The 24,585-nt window shown below is 40.7% G+C and overlaps 1 protein-coding gene across 12 annotated transcripts in view; it reads left to right on the plus strand.

The window, feature by feature from the left end:
* Positions 1–24,585, plus strand: part of MPDZ (multiple PDZ domain crumbs cell polarity complex component) — a 202,584-nt gene that overhangs the window by 166,300 nt on the left and 11,699 nt on the right. For 8 of the 12 annotated variants that reach the window (XM_073668027.1, XM_073668066.1, XM_073668057.1 and 5 more), the window contains 8 exons: positions 347–540; positions 1,752–1,899; positions 7,213–7,305; positions 7,630–7,726; positions 8,433–8,473; positions 10,086–10,208; positions 16,602–16,706; positions 18,149–18,261. In XM_073668027.1, the coding sequence (XP_073524128.1) occupies positions 347–540; positions 1,752–1,899; positions 7,213–7,305; positions 7,630–7,726; positions 8,433–8,473; positions 10,086–10,208; positions 16,602–16,706; positions 18,149–18,261 (914 nt within the window). The remainder of the gene's footprint in view (positions 1–346; positions 541–1,751; positions 1,900–7,212; positions 7,306–7,629; positions 7,727–8,432; positions 8,474–10,085; positions 10,209–16,601; positions 16,707–18,148; positions 18,262–24,585) is intronic. The other 4 variants (XM_073668043.1, XM_073668169.1, XM_073668150.1 and 1 more) reach the window with 1 other exon arrangement.

Below are 24,585 nucleotides of genomic sequence, written 5' to 3' on the forward strand. Positions count from 1 at the left end.
TCAAAGCTTTTACGCCAGAGTGCTGCCGTAAAATTTATCGAAAAATTTCAGCTCTACACTAAAATTTTGTGACTTTTTAGTGGTCTCACTCCATTTTGGCTCAGCTATGACTAAGTGGGTGGAACTGGGGCAGGACGGCAACCCCCCGCTCATCAAATTCATGACTGAAGTAAGATTTGGGGTGAGGCGTACAGGGTGGCTCTTAATGAATCAAGATCATCTGACTTCAGCACATGCCCCCTTATCAAGACCGGTGTGAAAATTTCTGGTCTTGATTAATCGGGGGCCACAATATCCTTGTTTTGTTTTAACTTTTTACTTACTGACTTTTGTTGCTGAATATTAGGTCAATTGTATTGATCTAAGAAATGCCACACATGATGAAGCCATAAATGTGCTGAGACAGACGCCGCAAAAAGTCCGCCTGATTGTATACCGAGACGAGGCGCAGTACAAGGAAGAAGATATGTATGATATCATGATTGTGGAGCTCCAGAAGAAACCTGGGAAAGGTCTTGGGTTAAGCATCGTTGGGAAGAGGTGAAGTATGCTGTGCTGGCAACATTATTTCTTACTTTTATTTTGCTTTGTGCCATTAGAAATAAAAAGGGACTATCCATTGAGTCATACGCCATTGGCATGGGTTTCAGCCAAATGGCACTTGACATTTATTGGAAAGTCATAATTCTGTGTCACATTATTATAAATAATAGTCTCCATTAAAGGGGTTTTACCATAGTCAATACCTACCACTTATCCACAGGACAACTGAAAAGTATCTGTTTAATGGGAATCTGTTAGCATGGTGTAGGGACAGAGACCCTGATTCCAGTGATGTATTACTTACTGGGCTACTTGCTTCAGTTTTGGTTAACTTCTGTGTTATCTGCTGCAGTTCCACCAGTTCTCTGAAGTCTGAGCTCTATATTACCCCGCCTGCACCACTGATTGACAGGTTTATATGTACATTGTGCGTAGACAGAAAGCTGCCAATCAGTGGTGGTGTTTGGCAGAGCTCATGAATATGGAGGACTACATGACACCAGGGTTACTAGTCCTCTAGTGATAATCTCCTGCTGAAAAATACAGTGATTTTATCAAAAGTGCAACAAGAAGCCCAGTAAGTAACACGTCGCTGGAATCGGGGTCTGTGTCTCTAAATTATGCTGCTCTCAGATTAGGGAGACAGATTCCCCTTAATGAGCCTCACAACGCCTGCTCCCTGACCAGTCACAAAAATCTGTGTACCCTTTTTTAATGGAACAGTGGTTGTGCTTGTGTACTGGCACACTATTATGGGACAGCCGATAATAAGAGTATAGATGCAGCCTCATAAACTGTGAATGGAGCCGTGGTCACACATGCACTCTACTGCTGCATTCTCATAGGGAGCTCAGAGACCATCTTTCTCATGGTCAGTGGGACACCACGGGCAGTCCTCTACTGATTAGACATGTCTCACCTATAGTGTTGATTTGATTATGAGTTTAGAGTAAGGGCTACTAGTTGAATATCAGAAACTCCTTATTGCAATGAAGCTGTAAAATAGATTACATTTATTTAAAAAAAAAAAATCCTTTAATTACCTTTTGGGAATTAGTTTAGTCCTTCAATGCTGCTTCCCTACTTTTTGGATGGGAATGCAGGATACATGGGAAAATAAGAAAAAATGTAATAGTAATTTTGATCTTGCACATCATGTGCTGTTATAGGTGTAGACTTTTACCGTTGCCCTTTTTTTTGCTCCCCAGAAATGATACTGGAGTATTTGTCTCCGATATTGTGAAAGGGGGTATAGCGGAGACAGATGGCAGGCTGATGCAGGGCGATCAGATCTTAACAGTCAACGAAGAGGATGTGCGGAACGCCACCCAGGAAGCTGTGGCAGCACTCTTAAAGGTAACTGTTCCATATAGTTAAATGTTGTTCTTTGTCACTTAAAGATACATCTTGTTACTTAAGATGCATACACCTTCAATAAGCTCAGCGTGTTAGGCCGACAGCTGAACATGCGCACTCAGTTTAATAAAGCATGCATGAGTTTAGAGTGGGAAAAGTACAGCAAGGTACTTCCAGACATCGGTGATGGCTGCTAATCTCCAGAGAGAACAAATAACTTAGGCTGGGATATGATTTTGAGACATTTAACATTGCATGCTTACACTCAGCCATTTGTGGGATAACAGGTTTTTAAATTGCCTTTAAAAGGGAATCTGTCAGCAGACTTTCACACCCCAAGCTATTTGTAGCTTTTTTAAAGACAAGTCCAGCAATACCTTTACATAGCCAGTCCGATCCTCCGTTACTGAGAAATCAGTGAATGAACTGATATGAAAATGAGGCGAAGAACTATATGTAGATCTGACGCCTCTGTCACTCCAGCTCTATTCCCCACCTCCTCCTGACTGACTGACGGCTCCAATGCCTTAAGTCACACAGCATAAAGGCTGTCAGTTGAGCAGGAGGAGGCAACGCTTGGCGGGCAATAGAGCTGGAGTGACAGATCACTGTCATTTGCATATAAATTTAAACACTGATTTCTAAGTAACGGAGGAGCGGCCATGTAAAGGTATTGCTGAATTAATCTTTGAAAGGGCTACATGCACATGTAAATAGTTTGGGAGGTAAAATCCTGCTGACAGATTCCCTTTAGGTGATTCAATAAAAGATTTAAAGGGGTTATCCGCTACCTAACAACGTATTCCTAATAGCACAAGCCTGCAGATAAAAATGGGAAAAAAAATGCACATTTATTTCCTGGAGTGGCACTGCTCCTGCACCCTCCCTGGTGTGACTGTCAGGAGAGACAGTAGGGTCATTGCAGAAGTGGCGACAGTTTTAGAGGTAAGAGTGCTTATTTTTTATTTTGTTCTGCAGGTTGGTGCTATTAACGGGATACTCCCATTTCCTTAGATGCATACTGTCGGATAGTGCATGTAAAAACGAGCACTTTTGCAATTGATGGCTTATTAAAATTTGCAGCTGTTCATGAAATATTAACACTTGTCTTTACAGCTCGTTGCCTAGGATACCAACCACTGCTGCTCTCTAGCTTGTAGGCACTGCACTGAAGCTAGCCGGGGTTAGGAGGTAGCAGTATGCTCAGGTGATCCTGGCCAGCGTAAAAACAGTGCTTACCTACTCAGTAGAAAAAAAGAGCATGTAAGCACTGCGCATGTTCTGCCTAGCAGCGATAGTCTGTCTCCTAGGCAATGATCTGTAAAGAAAAGTGTTAATATCTCAAGAACAGCTGGAAATTTTAATAAGCTGTAAATAGCAAAATTGGTTGTATTAACAAGAACTATCCAACAATTTATAAAGATGGGAATATCACTTTAAGAAGGGGCTGTCAAGTAGTGGACGAATCCTTTAAGGTCATGTCATATTTTGCATAGAGTACATTCTCCATGCCCCTCTGAACTGTATTCTTTAGCGTCTTCCCAACATGAATATTGTAATATAGTGTTCCTTGTGTACATTAGATTGATGAGCCTCTATGATATGGCAGCGTAGAGATTTCTTTTATGGTATAGGAGGGCATTTAATTAATTGCATACACCCCAGTAAGACTGTGGGAAGCTGTACCATTAGTCGAGGTGGCACTACTTAGGACATGATGATATTGATTTAAATGTCCTACAGTGATCGGCTCAAGAGGTTTGCAAATATGTTTTGCCCCAATAACGGCCAATAGATTGGCATTCAGTTTGAGAATGTTTCCGTAAAACTCTACACTGGAGCTGGCATATAAGAGCAAAAAGCTTTTTATGGGAACGGAGAGGTTTGTAATCCCAGTAAACAATAATCAAGATGAAAGCTGGCTATTGGTTACTGTTCCGTTTGCACTTAAATGTTTGGCACCTTTTGTCTTTACCCCCCAAAGTGTGCCATCAATTGCAATTTTTGTCCATTAGGCCCTATTGTTAAATCATGAAACTAAGGGAGGAGGCTTATTAAAACCAAAATGACTCCAATAGAATGGCTGTAATCATATACTCAGTGACTCAGGAGATCCATAACTGGATAATAATAGCGAGTTACATCTGATGACTCCAGATGGCAGAACATAAAATAAAGAGCAGCAATAACTAGAATCTCCAAAGGCCCTGTTTAATAATCCTATTGATTCCCCTCGTGATTATTTTAGGAGACTGCAGCCATGGCTGAACCACAACTTGATCTTGGTATTTTTCACAATTTAACATAAGCTGAAAGAAGCACAATTCTGTGATCATGGACTGCACCCAGCTTATGACGGGCATAGTCCAGCCCATATAGTATATTCTTGTTCCCCATTTCTACACATATCCGTCCACTCTAGAAAGGAGTGTAACAGCACAGCGCACATGTAGCTATGAAGTCATTGCTTCTTGCTGCACCCGGCTACAGAGCGAGACAAAAGGCCCATGGGGAAATAGCATTGTGGAACAGTTGGATTTTATCACAAAGTCTTTAATAATACAAGTTCTTCACAGTTTGGAATTCATTTTTGGAAGTGCCATTTTCAGAGTTACTATTTTGGCTGCAATGACATAGGACATATGGAGGTAAAAGGAACGATCCATTGTTTAAAGGGGTTTTCCAACGAACAAAGTTAATTTTAAAGTTGATTTTGATGAATAGATCTTGGAATAATAATAAGTTCCACAATTGGATGTGTTTCAATAAAATGTTCCTGTGCTGAGATAATCTTATAAATGTGCCCCTGCTGTGTACTGTGTAATGGCTGTGTCTGATCATACAGGAACATGGTCTGATCATACCACAGCTCCTGGGCAGAGGGAGGAAGCAAAAGTATATGGACATTACAGCAGGGAATCACAGCTGATTCTTTCTTTGAAGTAAAACATTGTTTAGAAACAGGCAATGAAATGTTTTACCTCACAGAAAGAATCAGCTGCGATCCCCTTCTGTTCTGTCTGTATACTCTTTTGCTTCCTCCCCTGCCCAGGAGATGTGGTATGATCAGACCATGTTCCTGTACGGTCAGACACAGCCATTACACAGTACACAGCAGGGGCACATTTATAAGATTATCTCAGCACAGGGACATTTTATTGAAACACATCCAGTTGTGGAACTTATTATTCCAAGATCTATTGCTTAAAATGAAGTTTGTTTGTGGGTATACCACTTTAATGTACATAGATATATAGAGAGACTCCCTAAATATGTCTGCTATATTGTATTGCATTCAGCCTATGGGATTTTAACCTCTTTACCTTTTGAGCGTGAATATCCAGCTTTTATCATCTATGCCTTTTTTAAATACAAAATCTATGCGGATTAATTTTTTAAACCCCTTCACGGTGGAGCCAATTTCAGTTTTTGCTTTCCTGTTTTTTCCTCCCATTTTTCCCTGAGTTGAAACTCTTTTTTTAATTTTTCTATCCACATAGACGTATGCCCTCCTGTTTTCCCCCATGCACAGACATAGTTTTAAAACATGACATATCATCTGCCTGGGGCCACCTATTGGGAGCGTAAAATAACACTGTATATGGAATTCAGTGTATGACCGTATGCAGTAGACTCCTGGGCTCCCTCTAGTGGCGACTGTAATAGCCAGCTTGTTTTAAATCTAAGGCTATGCAGGATATTTAAAGGGGTTTATTAAAAAATATCAGAACAGCAGCAAATGGTGTAAAATCATACTCTCCTTTTCCACTTTCTGAGCCAGCACTAGTTCTATGGTAGTCCTCACAGTTTTTACTGACAAACAGCTGGCACATACAGAGGAGGACAATTTTATATTACAGGAGGATCTATGTAAACTAGAAGCTTGGGCTAATAAATGGCAAATGAGCTTTAATGGGGATAAATGTAAGGAAATGCACTTGGGTAGAGGAAATAAAATGTATAATTATATGCTTAATTGTAAAACACTGGGCAAAACTGTAACTGAAAAAGACCTGGGTGTATTGGTGGACGACAAGCTCACGTTTAGTGGCCAGTGTCAGGCAGCTGCTGCAAAGGCAAATAAAATAATGGGATGCATTAAAAGAGGCATAAATGCTCATGAGGAGAACATAATTTTACCTCTATACAAGTCATTAGTGCGACCACACTTAGAATACTGTGTACAGTTCTGGTCTCCGGTGTATAAGAAAGACATAGCTGAACTAGAGAGGGTGCAGAGAAGAGCGACCAAGGTTATTAGAGGACTGGGGGGTCTGCAATACCAAGACAGGTTATTACACTTGGGGTTATTTACTGTGGAAAAAAGAAGGCTTAGGGGTGATCTTATTACTATGTGCAAGTATATAATGGGACAGTACAAAGACCTTTCTACTGATCTTTTTACTCTGAGGCCTGAGACGGGGACAAGGGGGCATCTTCTATGTCTGGAGGAAAGAAGGTTTAATCATAATCACAGACGCGGATTCTTTACTGTAAGAGCAGTGAGACTATGGAACTATTTGCCGCATGAGGTTGTAATGAGTGATTCACTACAAAAATTTAAGAAGGGCATGGATGCCTTTCTTGAAAAGTATAATATTACAGCTTATATACACTAGATTCCTTGATAGGGCGTTGATCCAGGGAACTAGTCTGATTGTCGTATGGAGTCGGGAAGGAATTTTTTTCCCCAATGTGGAGCTTAGTGTTTGCCACATGTTTTTTTTTTGCCTTCCTCTGGATCAACATGTTAGGCTATGGGTTGTACTAGATGGACTTAGTCTTCCTTCAACCTTAACAACTATGTTCCTATGTTAGATGACCACTACAGCCAATCAGTGGCTGGGGAAGTCAAGTGACAGACAGCCTTTACTGACATTAGTGTTCAGCACAGATGTATGACGCCTGAATGCTGAGGCCATTGGGTACTTAGGTGGTCTTGTGCCGGCTATTTGGACCAGGAGCACCACTTGAGTATCTGCACTGGATCACTAGGGAAAACAAGAGCTGAGTGTTCTTTTTTGTGATATTTTATTTTTTTACCTCCTTAAATATTGCATTCTAGGCGTTCATACACAGTCATGTAGCTTCATATTCATCCTCTTCATCTTTCTTTGTATACATAGGTGAATGCTGTTATGTTGATGACATAGGAATTGTACATTTCTCTACAATCTATGACCCACCTCATAATTTGTAAATGGTTACTACTCAGAAATAGGGGGGAACACACAGTGTCAGACAGAATTGTGTGGCAGGTAATTGTAAGATATCAGTCTGGACATTTTTTACATTGATACGTATATGTCTTAGTGCTCCTTAGGTACGGTGAAGCTGGAGGTCGGAAGAATTAAAGCTGGACCTTTCCACTCTGAAAGAAGAACTTCCCAAAGCAGTCAAGTGAGCGTTAGTGAAAACTCCTGCATAACATTGACCCTGATGTCTCCACGTCATAAGCTATGTAGCTGAATGGAGTCTAGTGTTCTCTGTTATCCGCCATTTAGGCTGAGGAGAGGGACTATAATCATCTTTAGTGGCATAAGCCCAATGAGATGTCTGCTCTCATGATCACAACTTATGAGACCCTCTATAAACATTTCTATTTGTGATTAATAGTTCATTAAAAAGATAATATACCTTATCCCAGCCCTGGAAGAAGCTCTCTTATTAGTTGCTGACAATGTGAATGAATGAAGTATCACCAAAGCGTCTTTATTTCTTATATTGCAGGTCAGTGATGGTAGTAATAGTCTTACGTCATTCAATTTTCCACCTTCTGGTTCTTTCGCAGTGGAGACACTTGAGAGTTCCTCCAAAAAGAATGAAGGTGAGCCTTACAAGTCAATGTTGCTCCATTTTACAGCCACTGTCCTTGAGCTTCTGTTATTCATATTTAGGCTCTTTCTTACTTTGTGGCATTTTATTATGATAATATTGGCTCAGGCTCTGATATCTCAGAGACAGTGGCATTGGTTGCTTTTTCACGTCGGCCTCATGTACACAACAGTCCCATATGCATGTAGGTATTCTGCATGCACCGAGTGCCTGTGATCGTACTGCTGTGTGCCACCTAGTGGTGTAGCACCGCATTGTCTCCTATCAGCAGTCAATATTATATGCCTTTCATCAGCTTAATCAATTTACTTGAAATAAATGAGGGCCTATTTTTGACTGATAGAAGGTAAAATTGGGTCCCATGTTTGTATCATTTATTAGCACTAGTTATCCTATGGTGATATAGACCCTTTTCCTTATCCAGTGCTATAAGTTGTTTTCTTACTTATTCAGGTTAATGCGGCTTTATTACAGCATTGTCCCAGGCAATAATGTGTTAAGTACTAATTGTATTAAACACAAAAACTAAAATATGAGCTGCCAGTTTCTCCCAGCTCCGGCGCCTGGCATTACTAGTTGTGCTATTCTTCTTACCTTGTCCTCCCTGCATTTAGCAGCCTGGCTCTGATCCATGTGCAATCTATCTATTGTGCACGTAACATCAACTTAAAGGGTTTTTTTTTTCTTTTCATCCACAGCTCCTGATATTCAAGGACTAAGGACAGTTGAAATCATAAAGGTATTCTCTATATGTAAAACGCAATGTCTAAAAAAAAAATATATATATATATATGTGTGTGTGTGTGTGTGTGGTACAGACCAAAAGTTTGGACACGCCTTCTCATTTAAAGATTTTTCTGTATTTTCATGACTATGAAAATTGTACATTCACACTGAAGGCATCAAAACTATGAATTAACACATGTGGAATTATATACTTAACAAAAAAGTGTGAAACAACTGAAAATATGTCTTATATTCTAGGTTCTTCAAAGTAGCCACCTTTTGCTTTGATGACTGCTTTGCACACTCTTGGAATTCTTTTGAATTTCTTCCGGGCCTTTGGCCTGCAAGCGTCAGAAACTTGTCTGAATAAAAAGACGTTTCACAGCCACAAGACCTCTAATATGGACATACAGATAGGTATAGATTTAAATTTCTATCACTTGTATGCCCATATTAGAGGTCAGATAAGTGCCAGGGGGTGACAGATTCCCTTTAAGGCTATGGAAGAAAAAGCGAAAAAATAGTTGCATCTCCAAGTGGTTAAAATAGGGCTGACTTCAATCAGATTCTATACACAGGAGCTTGTGTTTACAAGGGTATAAGTAGAGGTGGCCATTGTACTTGAGAAGGTCTAAAGCAGGGGTGCACAACCTTTTTTGATCCGAGGGCTAAATTGTCATTCTGAACCAATCCAGGGGCCGCTCTGAAAATTAAGGGGTATTACTTTCTATGACATTTGTGAATATTGAAAGTATGTACTATAAATGCCTGATATGTACAAATTCTACTTACAGGACTTACATCCAAATAGAATATGCTCCTAAATCAAAAACAGCTTCAAATTCTCTTTGAATACGTTTTAGACTAATGGGAGAATCTCCTTTAGTGGTGCGCACAGTACTGTTTTTTTCATGCTATTGTCAACATTTCCCAATAAAACTAATAAGAAGCTTATTCAAAGAGTATCTTAAGCATTTTTCCCTGTGGATTTTCAGTAAAATCCACTTCTAAATTCTTGTAATCTATATAAATAGGCCCTAAAGAGGAAGAGGTGATGCATGCACTTGGCTCTCTACAATGGATCATGGGTTTTTTGCTTACTGCCTACAGAGCTCCCATAAACTATAGTGGAGCAAGCCCTGGATATGGAAGACCACCTGTCTAATTCACGTACTACTTTCTGGAGTGACTGCCAACGGGTTATGAGACCCCATTGTCCTGATGTATGAGGCATCCGGAGAAGTCTACACAGGCACCATTAGTACTTACCACTCCCTGCTCCTCAGCTGCCGGCCACTACTTTTCTATATGTGGCTGCCTACATATAGATAACCTGTCAGACAAGCATTTTTTTCTCCATATGATTATTGGCCCCACAGAATGCCATCGCGAGCCGTATGTGTTCCCCGGGCTGCAGGTTGTGCACTCCTGGTCTAAACGTATAACAAATGGCATATTGTAAGTGGAGTACCCCGTTATTTCTGATGAGCACATTCACAAGTGCTTTGTATGCTGCCACCCAAGTTAAGGAAATGTTATTTTGCTCTCACATCAAGCACAGAAGAGTCTCAGATAGCTAATTCTTAAACATAACCTTGTTATTAATATTTAGTCTATCTTTACAGGGCCCTTCAGACTCGCTAGGTATCAGCATTGCTGGCGGAGTTGGCAGCCCTCTTGGGGATGTACCAATCTTTATAGCCATGATGCATGCAAACGGAGTTGTGGCCCAAACGCAGAAGCTAAGGGTAAGGATATTATCACTGACTGGTTTGTCATTTAGTAAATGGTTAGATCTCATATACACTGATTTAGTTGATAAAAACTCACTATGCTAAGAGAGGGCCACACAAAGGCTAATTTACTGGTATATAAACTAAATTAGTAATTCCTCGGGGTCTTTTCTGGCACATATAAACCATGTCAAAAGAACAAAAAAAAAAAAAGGCACACTATAAAGATGTAGGCTAATTATATAAAAATAGCCATATTTTATTGGAAATCTTAAAATACTTAATCAACATCTGTAAAAATAAAGTGCATTCTTTGCTCCAAAAATATTACTGATCCTTTGGCCAATGGAGAACAGATCTTTTCTTGGTCTTTCTCAAAAAACAGGTAAGTGCAATGGCTGTTAAGACCCGAACAGGGAACATAGTCCTCAGTTTCAGTAAGACATGAGTCACACAGCTGTTGTAGAAATATGTAGTAATCAATATGAACATTTGTCCCAAATAATCATATATGAGATGGCCAAGGCACTTTTTAATTGGAGTACCCAGGGCTGTGGAAACTGAGTCGTGTCCATTTTGGTGGAGTCAGAGAAATTGAGGAGTCGGCCCTGATTGTACCCCAGATCTCAGCAATGCCAGTGCAATCATGAATCCAGAAACCCTGTATCATTTATCCAGCTTATCTAAAATTCTGTCCACTATAGTATTACATCACTGGGCGATATTTTTTAGTAGCCCAGTAATCTGACACATGTAAATAACTATTGTATTATTAGTACATTGGTTACTCCAAATATTTAGTATCAAATACAAGAAAAAAGCCTTTGTTTCTTAGTAAGTTATTTGGCGATCCAGTTTGTGTTCATAGTCGCGCAGGCATTCATAGACGTGAAAAGTTAGAGTGAAGTTACTCCGAACGCCAAGGAATTCGATGCCTGAAGCTGAAGAGCACCTTAGTGAAGAATTTCCAGTAAACAGTGTGTTTTTTAACCCCTTAAAGACTTCCAATAAGCATTAAAACAGCGGCCGTTAAGGAGCCTTATTCCCTCATTGCCTTTTAAAACAGGCTGTAGTGCCCCCAGAGTCTGACAATCTGAAGAACATGATAAGGGCCTGATTTTCCGGTCCTCGATCACATGATCGCCTTTGTTCACTGAATAATGGCGATCACGGAAAAAACTAACTGTACCTGATGTTAAAATCATCTCTCTCTCTTCTGACATGATATACATGTCAGAGGAGAGAGAAATGATATCCCCCAAGCCTCCATGGTCCCTCCTGCACCATCCCCCAGCCCTCCGCGTAATCTTCCTGTAAAAAAAAAAATGGCAGGCGCATGCGCAGTGCACCCGCCGAGATCTGCCGGCCTGTAGACCCTATCACAGTGATCAGAAGCAAAAAATTTGTAAAGAAAATAAATTGTCACTCCCTTACTTAGATAAAAATTATAAAATAAAAAAAATGTACCGTATATACTCAAGTATAAGCCGAGTTTTTCAGCACATTTTTTGTGGTGAAAAAGCCGCCCTTGGCTTATACTCGGGTATATACTCGAGTATAGAGAAATTCCGTTGGTGGATAGTGGGTGGAGGGGGGATTGCTGCGGCGGAGAAGCGGAGCACACACAGTAGCCGCTGCTGCAGCTACCACGTGTGCCCGCTACTAAAGGGAAATGAATGTTCCTTCTTCTCCACTCCCATGGGCATGGAGAAGAATGAATATTAATTCTCTTTAGTAGCGGACACAGAGGATCGCTGAGCCGCGGCTCCTGCTGACAGTGCCCGCTACTAAAGAGAATGCATATTCACTCTTCTACACGCCCATAGTCCCGGTGTGGAGAGGAGTGAATATGCTGGCAGCTCACATCAGTGTCTGAGAGCACATGGCAGTGACGCCATGCGCTGCTCAGATGCTGACATGAGCTGCTGCAGCAGAACAGGACGCAGCGCTAGAGCAGAGGTGAGGAAGGAAGGTGAGTACAAGTGTTTATTTTTTATGTGTGCAGTGATGGGGCCATACATACCAAGATTGGAGGATGAGGGGCCATGCATACCAGGATTGGGGTTGAAGAGGCCCTGAATACCAGGATTGGGGATGAAGGGGGCCATGCATACCAAGATTGGGGATGAGGGGGCCATGCATACCGGGATTGGGGGATGAGGGGGCCATGCATACCAGGATTGGGGGATGAGGGGGCCATGCATACCAGGATTGGGGATGATGGGGCTATGCATACCAGGATTGTGGGATGAGGAGGCCATGCATACCAGGATTGGGGATGATGGGGCCATGCACACCAGGATTGGGGGATGAGGAGACCATGCATACCAGGATTAGGGGATGAGGGGTGCCATACATACCAGGATTGGGGATGAAGGTGCCATACATACCAGGATTGGGGATGAGGGGGCCATACATACCAGGATTGGGGATGAGGGGGCCATACATACCAGGATTGGGGATGAGGGGGCCATACATACCAGGATTGGGAATGAGGGGGCCATACATACCAGGATTGGGAATGAGGGGGCCATACATACCAGGATTGGGGATGAGGGGGCCATACATACCTGGATTGGGGATGAGGGGGCCATGCATACCAGGATTGGGAAATTTACCAGTAGCTGCTGCATTTCCCACCCTAGGCTTATACTCGAGTCAATAAGTTTTCCCAGTTTTTTGTGGTGAAATTAGGTACCTCAGCTTATACTCGAACATATACGGTAATTTTTTTTCCATTCTTTGCCCTTGGGGTTGGGGTTGGGGTTGGGGTTAGGGTTGGGTTTAGGGTTGGAGTTAGGATTGGGATTTTTTTCAAAAGTCAAAAAAGAAATAAATAATGACGATATGACGGCTAGTGTTGAGCGCAAGTGCTTGCTACTCGAGTTTGCATCGGGTGCTCGAGTGACATGCTCAAGTCCCCGCCCCACATGTTTCACGGCTGTTTTACAGCCAGAAAAAACACTCTGGGATTGCCTGCCATACACGAGCAAAACATGCGGGGCGGGGACTGAAGCACCCACAATACTCGATGCATACCCGAGTACCCGATGCAAACTCAAGTAGCGAGCACTTGTGCTCAACACTAATGACAACTTATTCAATATGACGACCTAATGTTATCAAATTCTATGTCATACCTATGGGTTCAAAATGCTCATTATACCCCTTGATAAAATCCTTAAAGAGTGTAGTTTCCAAAATGGGGTCACTTGGGGGTTTCCACTGTTTAGGCGCATCAGGGTCTCTCCAAACACAACATGTCATCTGCACTAGATTCCAGCCAATTTTGCGTTCAAAAAGCTAAACGGTGCTCCTTCTCTACCGAGCTCTGCCGTTCATTTAAAAACAGTAGTTTTCCCCCACATATGGGGTATCTGCGTGCTCAGGAGAAATGGCACAACAAATTGTGTAGTTCATTTTCTCCTGTTACTCTTATGAAAATAAAATAATTTGGGCCGAACGTTAAATTTTTGTGAAAAAAAGTTAAATGTTCATTTTTTCCTTCCATGTTGCTTCAGTTCCTGTGAAGCACCTGAAGGGTTAATAAAGTTCTTGAATGTGGTTTTGAGCACCTTGAGGGGTGCAGTTTTTAGAATGGTGTCACTTTTGGGTATTTTCTGTCATAAAGACCCCTCAAAGTCACTTCAAATGTGATGTGGTCCCTAAAAAAATGGTTTTGTAAATTTGTTGGAAAAATGAGAAATCGCTGGTCAACTTTTAACCCTTCCAACTTCCTAACAAAAAAATTGTTTTCATAAATTGTGCTGATGTAACGTAGACATGTGGGAAATGTTATTTAATAGCTTTTTTGTGTGAAATAACTCTTTGGTTTAAGGGCATGAAAATTCAAAGTTTGAAAATTGTGAAATTTTTCACATTTTCGCCATATTTCCATTTTTTTTTTACAAATAAACACAAGTGATATCGAAGAACTGTTACCACTATCATGAAGTACAATATGTCCCGAAAAAAACAGTCTCTCAGAATCAATGGGACCTGTTGAAGCGTTCCAGAGTAATTACCTCATAAAGTGACAGTGGTCAGAATTGTAAAATTTAGCTTGGTTATTAAGGTCAAAATTGGCTCCATCACTAAGGGGTTAAATAATCTGTTCTTCATTGTCAGGAATGAAAAATAGAAATATTTTAGGAAAATCTATTTTGCAAACTGTGGTTTGACCACCAGGTGGCAGTATATACTTAGATTTCACCATTAGGTTCTTGGCTTCTTTCAATCTCCAGCTTTTACAAGGGCTTTGCAAAAATAAAACACTGATGAATTGTTTCCGGGTTTCTTTGAAGTTTTGACTTCTATTAGCTTGGGGAGGATCCTTCAGCCATGGCATCACTAAACTTGATATTTTGTGTTCTATGAATATTTTGTTTCAGAATTTTGACACCTTTTTGTTAGTTTTAGGAGTAGTTCTCAGAGAACTTACTTTTATACTCAACATGTCTGAAAAATGATATCTAGAAAGCTAAAGAACAAGTGGGTGACACAGACCGTATTCTTATGGTTAGACATATGCTGTACGTTATATCACATGTAGAGTCCTCTATGTAAAATCAGTGGGAGCCAAAACCAGGAGTGGGTGATAAATGCAGAATTGGGGACTTGTCTCTATTATACCTTTTCTCTGATTGTTCCTCACCAGGTTTTGGTTCCCACTCCTCAGAAAAAATACTGACCGAATACTGATAGTTGGACCGTAGCCTTAAAGGCGTTGTCTCATCTTCTGCAGGAGTGCACCACTCCCCATTCTTCCTGGTTGCTGCTGGATTGACCATTTGGACCAGCAGCATTGTCACGCAGATGGCCTGAACTGTGTGCTCTCCAATTCTGCAAACAAAGGCAACTTCTGCAGCATCACTGAAGCTAGCTGGGATGGGGAGATGAGATTACTTGCTGCTCCAGCAACCCCTGCAGCTTCAGAGCAGCACTTACGAGTTCTATAGGAAGGTGCTTGTAAGCACTGCCTATGATAGGCCACTTCTGCTAGCCTGCAATAGTAGCTGGTTTCTAGGCAACAGTAAACAAAGCTAAAAATCCCTCTGTTCTTGAGAAGGGAGAGGATTTATAATAATAAATAAATTTTTACTAGTACTTTGCAATTTTTCCTATGAATGAACATGAGAATAAGCCTGTCCTCATCAGAGAACACTTAAAGTTGAGATCGGGGTGAAATCAACTTTGAAAATCTATGGCAAACCTACAAGATAATAACCATCCTGCAATTTGTGAAAATCCACAACATGCCCTGAATAAAACCACACTGCATATATCCTGGGAATTTGCCATGTTTTGAATATGGACTAACAGTGCAATAGTAGGAAAGGGTAGAGGGCTAATCCTAGATTTAGAATTGTCCACTTTGAGCTAGTTGGGGTATTCCTCAGCTGCTGGACAGTGCATATGGGTGGACCCATCCACTACATGCCTTTTAGTTGTTATTTACGTCATGTTCAGATTTGTTGCAGATTTTTTTGGAAGGATTCCACACTTAGAATTTGCAATAACATATAAATGGAGTTTTCAGAACCCCATTCAGTAGACTTTGGTAGACTTTCTGCTAAAGACGTGAGCAATTTCTTAAATTATTCTCATGCCATGGATTTGCTTTCTTACACATACTGAGTCCACATTTAAAGTCATAATGAATACTTAAAAGGGTCTTCCTACTGAGAACCTCCATCACAAGCTATTTTCATTGCATTAGTAGACTGAATGGACCAGCAATGTACCTTGTCTACTGCCGCTTCATTCACTTTCCTTCTTGCCATGATCCTACAGCTAAGGCGGAGGGGGGTCAAGGTTCCCCTCTTTTAGCCTTATGATCAGCCCCTGCTAATCTTGATTTTGCCAACTATTTAGCGCATAAGTGAAAATATATTTGGCTGAAAACTCCTTTAAAATGTGCTTTAGTTAATCTAGGTTTCAGTATTCCTTTGTAAATTAAAGGGGTGTTCCAGGAATAACTTAAGACAATAATTTTAAGTGTTTCTCACCCTCCCCATGTCCATTGAAGCACTTTCTAGTTGGTCTTGTTGACAGGCTCCAGTGGTGACTTCAGGAATTCTTCACATGTGACCGCTGCAGCCCATCACTGAGCTGAGCTTCTCTGCCGATTTTAGGCAGAGAAGCATAACTGGACTCCGTGTGAGTAACACATGAGTTTATTATTTTAACCTAGAAAAAGCCAATGGGGAGGGAAAAGTTATTCCCAGAAAACCTTGTTAATGCACAGCTATAGGAAAAATTCCAATTGGGAAAACAGGTGATTCCCTCTGTTCATTTTACTATATTAGTCCAGTGCTCTTATAATAATAAAGTATGTTTTGTTCCTACTGTGGGCTGAGACTGCCTTTCTTTGTAACCTACTTTTTTTCTTTCTTTTCATACACAAAGGTTGGCGACAGGATTGTTAGTATTTGTGGGACACCGACTGAAGGAATGACTCACTCTCAGGCTGTCAGCCTCCTGAAGAATGCCACCGGCACAATGGAGCTGCAGGTAACACTGCTCAGCATTGTTCAGTGCCATTCATGCAGCTCGTGTTAATCCACTGTCAAAATAAGCCCTGCTTCCACCTGGATTAACAATGGAGCTACATAAACCTTCACTTTTTTACATATTTGGAAAGACTAAGCAGATTTCAATAACTTGCTTTACAGTTGTAAGGTTAAAAGTGCAGGTTTTTCTGAAAAAAATGGTGCCTATAGGGAGGGAAGCGGGACGAGGTTACAGGATCAGAAGCCCCTTGGACACTTTGGTTTTGAGATTATGACACTTGGATGCCTTTCCCAGGTTATGATCTCCAAGCTGCGACAGCATTTAGGAGATGACAGGTAGTGATCTTCTCCTTGTTGCCTATGACTACAGACTTTAGGAAGGTTCACCTTGTCCCCAACTATCAAAAGAGGACCCATCACTTGCTCAAAAAAATTGAGTAAAAATCTATGCGCTCCTATGCTTCTGTCACTCTTTTCTTATTTGCGCTGTGTTACTACATTGCAGAGATATTCAAATTTGTTTTTTCTGGAGCACAGTGTGGGAAATTTCTGTTTGTAGTCCAACTGGGCGTTTCTTCAGAGTCTTCTCTTGGGGAATACGCTTTCACCCCTCCCTCCTATTTGCAGCTAAGCAGCATCTGAGACTGATAGATCTTTTGCAAAGCTGTGACTGGCAGTATCTGGGAGGGAGGGGTGAAAGCGCACACCCCAAGAGAAGACTCTGAAGAATCACCCAATTGGACTGTAAGAAGAGATTTCACATAGTGCACTCTAGAGGAAACCAATGTGAATATCTCTGCAATGCAGTGATGCAGAACCAAAAGAAAAAGAGCAATAGAATCGGGGAAGCGCAGGGATTTTTGCAATGTATTTAACTCAATAGTTTGAGCAACTGACAGGTCCTATTTAAAGGGAACCTTCTAGCTGTTCCATGCTGCCCAAACAAGCATCAACTTGAAATCCTGACAAGGTCCCTAAATAAAAGCTTTGGTTTTATAAAATATAGTGTGTAAAATGTGTCCTATTTGTGTATTTGGAGAAATCGGTCAATCAAGCCAACCAAGACAGGAAGAAGCCAGAGGAAGGAACTTGGCAAACTCAATTCTTGCCTGTATTTACTGGCATCAGTAGTCTTATTCTGTATATTATTGAGGCAATTGATTGGATGTAGCGGTCACGTGGGGTACATGGGACGTCATCACCGCAGCCAGGTAAACAGAGACTGATGCAAAGGACCAGAGTCTGGGCACTGAAATACAGGGGGTTAAATGGCTAAGTAACTCTCTTATTGTTATTTTATTACAATTTCTGCCTGTGGACAAGTTTTGGCAAAACTCAGAAAACCTCATTTAAATTCAGAACAGTGCTAATTAAAATCTATTAAAAAAAAGAAAAAGATGTAAACCATAAAAAATGCACTAATGTTCAAATTTTACATTTCAGGTTGTGGCTGGGGGGGACGTGAGTGTGGTCACCGGTCAACAACAGGAACATGTGGGCACTGCAGTCAGCTTTTCTGGCCTGGCTTCAAGCAGTATATTACAGGATGATTTGGGGTAGGTATTATTTCACATGCACATATTCTGCTACTATACTCTATCCTTTGTAAAATCATATCCATCCAGATGGCTTTTTATGATGTTTTTACAAAGACTAGCTTATGGCTAAATCACAGCAAAAAAACTGTCACTTTTGTATAAATAAAAAAAAAGCTTCTAAATCTGCAGTGTTTTTGTCACAAAATTTTCTTGGGTAGTGACCTTACATGTTGAAAATGTTAGACATTTCTTGTAAATGTTTAGAATCTGTAGATACTTCTTGAAACCTACTGTGTTTCTCCAAAAAAAAAAGACACACCCCAGAAATGAGCCCTAGCATGATTTTACAAGATTTTTGGAGTATGCTTGAAATATCAACCCCACTCCAAAAATGAGCCCTAGTTACAGTCAGGATTGGCATTGGGGTTTTGCAGGAAGGGTAATACTGGTCAATTGCCCAGGGCCCCCCTCTCTTTAGTCTAGAGGAACTAAAGAGGAGACAGGCTGGTATGCAAGGCCAAGGTTAGGGGGAAGAGGGGACAATCTGGGAAATTTCTCAGGGCCCCCCTCTCTTAGGGGCCTTCAGCATTTCTACTGTATTCCAAGGTTAAAACTGCTTTAGGACCATTAGTGACATCACGGTCGTGTTACCATGATGTCACCAAAAATCCTGAAAACTGCAGGAGTCTAGACTAACTAAGAGGATTAGGCTGGTTGGTATGCAAGGCCAAAGTTAGGGGGAAGAGGTGACAATCTGGGCAATTTCTCAGGGCTCCCCACTCTTCGGGGCCCTTTGCATCTGTTGAGGTTGACTGCTTAAGGACTTTTGGTGACATCACAGTCATGTGACCATGATGTCCCCAAAGGTCCATTAACTGCAGGAGTCTAGAGGAACTGAAGAGGAGACAGGGTGGTATGTACTGTATATGCAGTGTGTCTATATTTACATATGTATATGCAGTGTGTCTATATTTACATGTGTATGTGCAGTGTGTGTGTGATTGACATTATTATAGTTGAATAAATGTAGATTTTGTTAATGGAAAAGAAATAAGACCTCCCCTGAAAATAAGCCCTAACCCATCTTTCAGAGGACAAAATAAGACTGTCTTATTTTCGCGGGAAACATGGTATTTAAAGGGATATTGCAGTGTCGTCTTTACGTGTAATATCTGACTTTTGTAATAAATAATTATTTCTATGTAAAAATGAAATGACCATTCTAATAATGCTGAAAACCTTATAACAAGATTCCTTTTGAACCAATAGGTTCCAGCTTATTGATTGATAGAATTCCACTAGAATCTTGCAGTTTCACAGCTTATCACTTGGCTCCAGTTCCATCTCCTGTAATGAAAGAATAACACAATTATACAACAATTACGTTTATTAACTTTACATTGTGTTCAGATGTTTTAGTTATTCTTGAATCCGAGGTGACCTCCTTGCATATCTTACTGTCTACGTGGCTCAGATTTTTTATTTTTTATGATTTTTTTTTCCATCTCTTGTAAAGTTGTACATCACTAAACCATTGTTGATACAAGGTTTAGATAAAGCTGCTACAGGAATGTGATCTGTTAGTTATTATATATGAAAATCTGATTCCAACTCTATTTCAGTTATTTACTATGATAACATAAAGACTTTAATAAGTAAAGTAGTGCAGAACAACAAACAGACCGGCATTGCTCCAAAAGTGCAATGTGCAAACCTGATGAAACCCACTTGTATGGTGCCACTCAGCACAACAGTAAATCACAGTTCCAGTAAACTTGTGCACTAGTCCATATATTTCGTGATGTTTTTCTAATTTGTCACAATCTATATTTAAAAGAAATTCTGAAATGGTCATATGAGGGACACAGACGGCGATTGACCCCATTGTCTATAATGGGTCTGATTTCCCATAGGTATTCATTTTAACAGAAAAAAAAGTACTGCATCCAGTGCTTTCTCTTCTGGTAAAAATGACTGGCCTGTAATGATTCCTCCTAATGAAGATGCCTATGGTTTTTAATACTCTCGAAATGTCTGTACTGTAGAGATCACTTTAGTAATCATCTTCTTATCATCCCAGACAGGAAAACATTATAAGGTAACACCTATACATAGACCACACACATGGTTATCACAACTCACCTTCCTCTCTCGCTGCACAATGGCCTCTGCACATTTCCCAGACCATGCCTGGAACACGAGAGTCAGATCCTGTCTATTGCTGTTATGCTTTACTGCCGCAACCTGGACCATATCTCTAAATGGTGTATACAGCAGCTTAGAGAAGATATACAGTGCATTGTGAAAGTATTTGGCCCCCCTCAAACTTTTCTACCTTTTGCCACATTTCTGGCTTCAAACATAAAGATATAAAATTCTAATTTTTGTTTGGGAAGAATCAACAAAAAGTGCGACACAATCGTGAAGTGAAACGAAATTTATTGTTTTTTAAACTTTTTTAACAAATTAAAAACTGAAAAGTGGGGCGTGCAATATTATTCGGCCCCTTTACTTTCAATGCAGAAGTTCAGTGAGGATCTCTGAATGATCCAATGTTGTCCTAAATGACTGGTAATGATAAATAGAATCCACCTGTGTGTAATCCAGTCTCCGTATAAATGCACCTGCTCTGTGATAGTCTCAGGGTTCTGCTTCAAGTGCAGAGAGCATCATGAAGACCAAGGAACACACCAGGCAGGTCCGAGATACCGTTGTGGCAAAGTTTAAAGCCGGATTTGGATACAAAAAGATTTCCCAAGTTTTAAACATCTCAAGGAGCACTGTGCAAGCGATCATATTGAAATGGAAGGAGTATCAGACCACTGCAAATCTACCAAGACCTTTCCGTCCCTCTAAACTTTCATCTCGAACAAGGAGAAGACTGATCAGAGATGCAGCCAAAAGGCCCATGATCACTCTGGATGAACTGCAGAGATCTACAGCTGAGGTGGGAGAGTCTGTCCATAGGACAACAATCAGTCGTACACTGCACAAATCTGGCCTTTATGGAAGAGAGGCAAGAAGAAAGCCATTTCTCAAAGATATCCATAAAAAGTCTCGCTTGAATTTTGCCACAAGCCACCTGGGAGACACAAACATGTGGAATAAGGTGCTCTGGTCAGATGAAACCAAAATCGAACTTTTTGGCCACAATGCAAAACGATATGTTTGACGTAAAAGCAACACAGCTCATCACCCTCAAAACACCATCCCCACTGTCAAACATGGTGGTGGCAGCATCATGGTTTGGTGCCTGCTTTTCTTCAGCAGGGACAGGGAAGATGGTTAAAATTGATGGGAAGATGGACGGAGCCAAATACAGGACCATTCTGGAAGAAAACCTGTTGGAGTCTGCAAAAGACCTGAGACTGGGATGGAGATTTATCTTCCAACAAGACAATGATTCCAAACATAAAGCAAAATCTACAATGGAATGGTTCAAAAATAAACTTATCCAGGTGTTAGAATGGCCAAGTCAAAGTCCAGACCTGAATCGAATCGAGAATCTGTGGAAAGAGCTGAAAACTGCTGTTCACAAACGCCCTCCATCCAACCTCAACGAGCTCGAGAATTTCAAGAATTTCAGCCTCTCGATGTGCAAAACTAATAGAGACATACCCCAAGCGACTTGCAGTTGTAATTGCAGCAAAAAGGTGGCACTACAAAGTATTAACTCAAGGGGGCCGAATAATATTGCACGCCCCACTTTTCAGTTTTTAATTTGTTAAAAAAGTTTAAAATATTCAATAAATTTCGTTCCACTTCACGATTGTGTGCCACTTGTTGATTCTTCCCCAAAAAATTAGAATTTTATATCTTTATGTTTGAAGCCAGAAATGTGGCAAAAGGTAGAAAATTTCGAGGGGGCCAAATACTTTCACAATGCACTGTATATATGTATAAACTGTACTCCTCATTATTGAAATTACATCACCAAGAAGGAAAATTCGTAAACTTCTGGAAATCACAGGATTGGTAGACATGTAAATGATATGCAAATGATGAAAAAATGGAAACAAAATTTTCCAAACCTCTCAATATATTGAGTATCGAGTATAAGCTTCAAAACACCTAAAAGGGAACCTGTCGGGTCTCCCATGCCCTCCAACCCAGCAGCATTCACATATGTATGACCAAATACCCTGCCTAACAAGCCCTGTATAATGTTATTGAGTTAAATCAATGTTTAAAAAAAGCATTTATAATGTCCGCTTTGACTAGTCGATGGGGCGTTAGTTTCCACAGACTAGTCAGCCCTCTTTCCATGTTATTACGCCCCTATGGGTGTGATAACATAATTTACACGAGCTGTTGTTTTGTTTTTTTTGCCTCATTACACTGTTTACCAATCAAGATAATCTAATTCTAAATTTTGATAGATCAGACTTTTACAAGCATACTAATACCACATTTGTGTATTTTAATTTTTTTTTTAATTCTCTACTTTTAATGGGGCAAAAGATGGGGGTGATTTGAACTTTTTTATATATATTTTTCTACTTTTCACTGTATTTGTTAGTCCAGCCCCTTTAGGGGTCTTGAACCTCCAATCATCCGATTGCTTCTACTATTTACAGTAATACCACAGGATAGAAATACCACTGGCGTTCACAGGAGTACCATCATGACAAGCATAGGGAACCCAAGCTGTCATGGCAACTCATCGGCGCCCTGCGATAGTGTCACGGGCGCGCCAATGGCCACATGGAGTGACATGCTCCCCTTCTGGTGTGCTGCAAACACCGCTGTCAGATATTGACAGCGGCATTTAACAGGTTAATTACTGCGGGTGTTTGAGGTAGATGATGGCTGAATATCACAGCCATCATCTGCCACAAGATGATGGCTCAGGAACTGAAAGTAAAAGTCGACATATGACGTAACTGTATGTCATGTACGTAAGGGGTTAGTGTTTGTTTAAGGCATTTTCTATCACACTGACTGCACTTGGTCACGCAAATCATCAAGATCAGCTGCTAGCAGCTCTCTTTACAATTACTGGCCAATGATGTCCCAGATGTGCTTTATGGAAGATGAGTCTGGAGATTCTGCAGGCTGGTAGTGTATTTAGGCCACACAGCCTAATAGTAGCACGAGCAACATGTGACCTGGCGTTGTTGTATTGAAAAATGGCTCCTGGGAGAGTTTTGGAGAAATGACCATACCACTATTTCCAAGACCAAATCAATGTAATGCCGAGCCGTTGGTGTACCTGGAATGACTAGAGGGATACAGCTACTGTACAGTATGCCATTCCACACTATAATCCCGGGAATAGGACAATTGTAACTTTCCCTTATGAAGGCCTTTTCATGGAGCATGCTCGAATGGTCTCCAGACCAATCTCCAACTATCATTGCATCCAAAATAAAAGCGGGACTCATTGCTGAAGAGGATAGATCTCAATCACCATCTTTCTATGCACTAGGAGCCGTTTTAATGCATGAAGACGCCAGGTCATATGTTAATCATGCTGTTGTCAGCAGTCTGCATGGCCTCAACATGCTATCATGGAATGCGGTGTTTCTGGACTTGTCTTCCTTCGAGTACATCTGATACGTCATTGGTCGGCAATCGCAATGGCAGTTACCAGCAGTGGATCTTGATGGTTTGTGTGCCCAAGTGCTTTGAGCATTTTAGAACATTCCTCAGACAACAATTAATAACCTCACTGATAGCATGTCAGTGTGTATATTTCTGTGCATGGTCCTCATCTTCGATACTGAATAAATAGAGATGTTTTTTCAAAATTTTCTTTTAATTTTTTTATCATTTGCATATTGTTAACATGTCTATCGATCTTGTGATTTCCAGAGTTCTAAGATTTTTCCTTCTTGGTATTGCAATTTTAATGCATATACGGGTTGTCTTAATTATACAGCCCCTTGTTAAGACCTTTCAAAAAGGAATAGGTTCTATAGAACTCAAGTATTTAAAGAGGAAAGAGGATTAGACATGCTGAAAACTGTGTGATCTGCAGGCATGATGTTATAGAGCAGGAGGAGCTGATCAGACTGATATAAATTTTTTTGTGGAAAAATTTTCATTATAACTTGTTGTTCATTGAAATTCCTGGTGTTTGAGTCCAGTGGGCGGTCCTACTCTGTGATTGACAGTCTTTCCAGTGTGACTGTATGCTGAGATAGTTGTCAGTCAGGCTGCGTGCCCACTATGCGTTTTTCAAGTGTTTTTGTCGCGGAATTTCCACAGCGAAAACGCTTGGTAATATGTGCCCCATGGTCCCCAATGATAATCCACATGTGCTGTGCACATGTTGCGGAAATTTCCGCTGCGGATTATCATTGCGGAAAAATCTGCAGCATGTCCATTATTTTTGCGGAA

The sequence above is a fragment of the Phyllobates terribilis genome, unplaced genomic scaffold (assembly GCF_046119375.1).
Source record: "Phyllobates terribilis strain yellow unplaced genomic scaffold, ASM4611937v1 Scaffold_1__5_contigs__length_1240528914, whole genome shotgun sequence".
NCBI lineage: Eukaryota > Metazoa > Chordata > Amphibia > Anura > Dendrobatidae > Phyllobates > Phyllobates terribilis.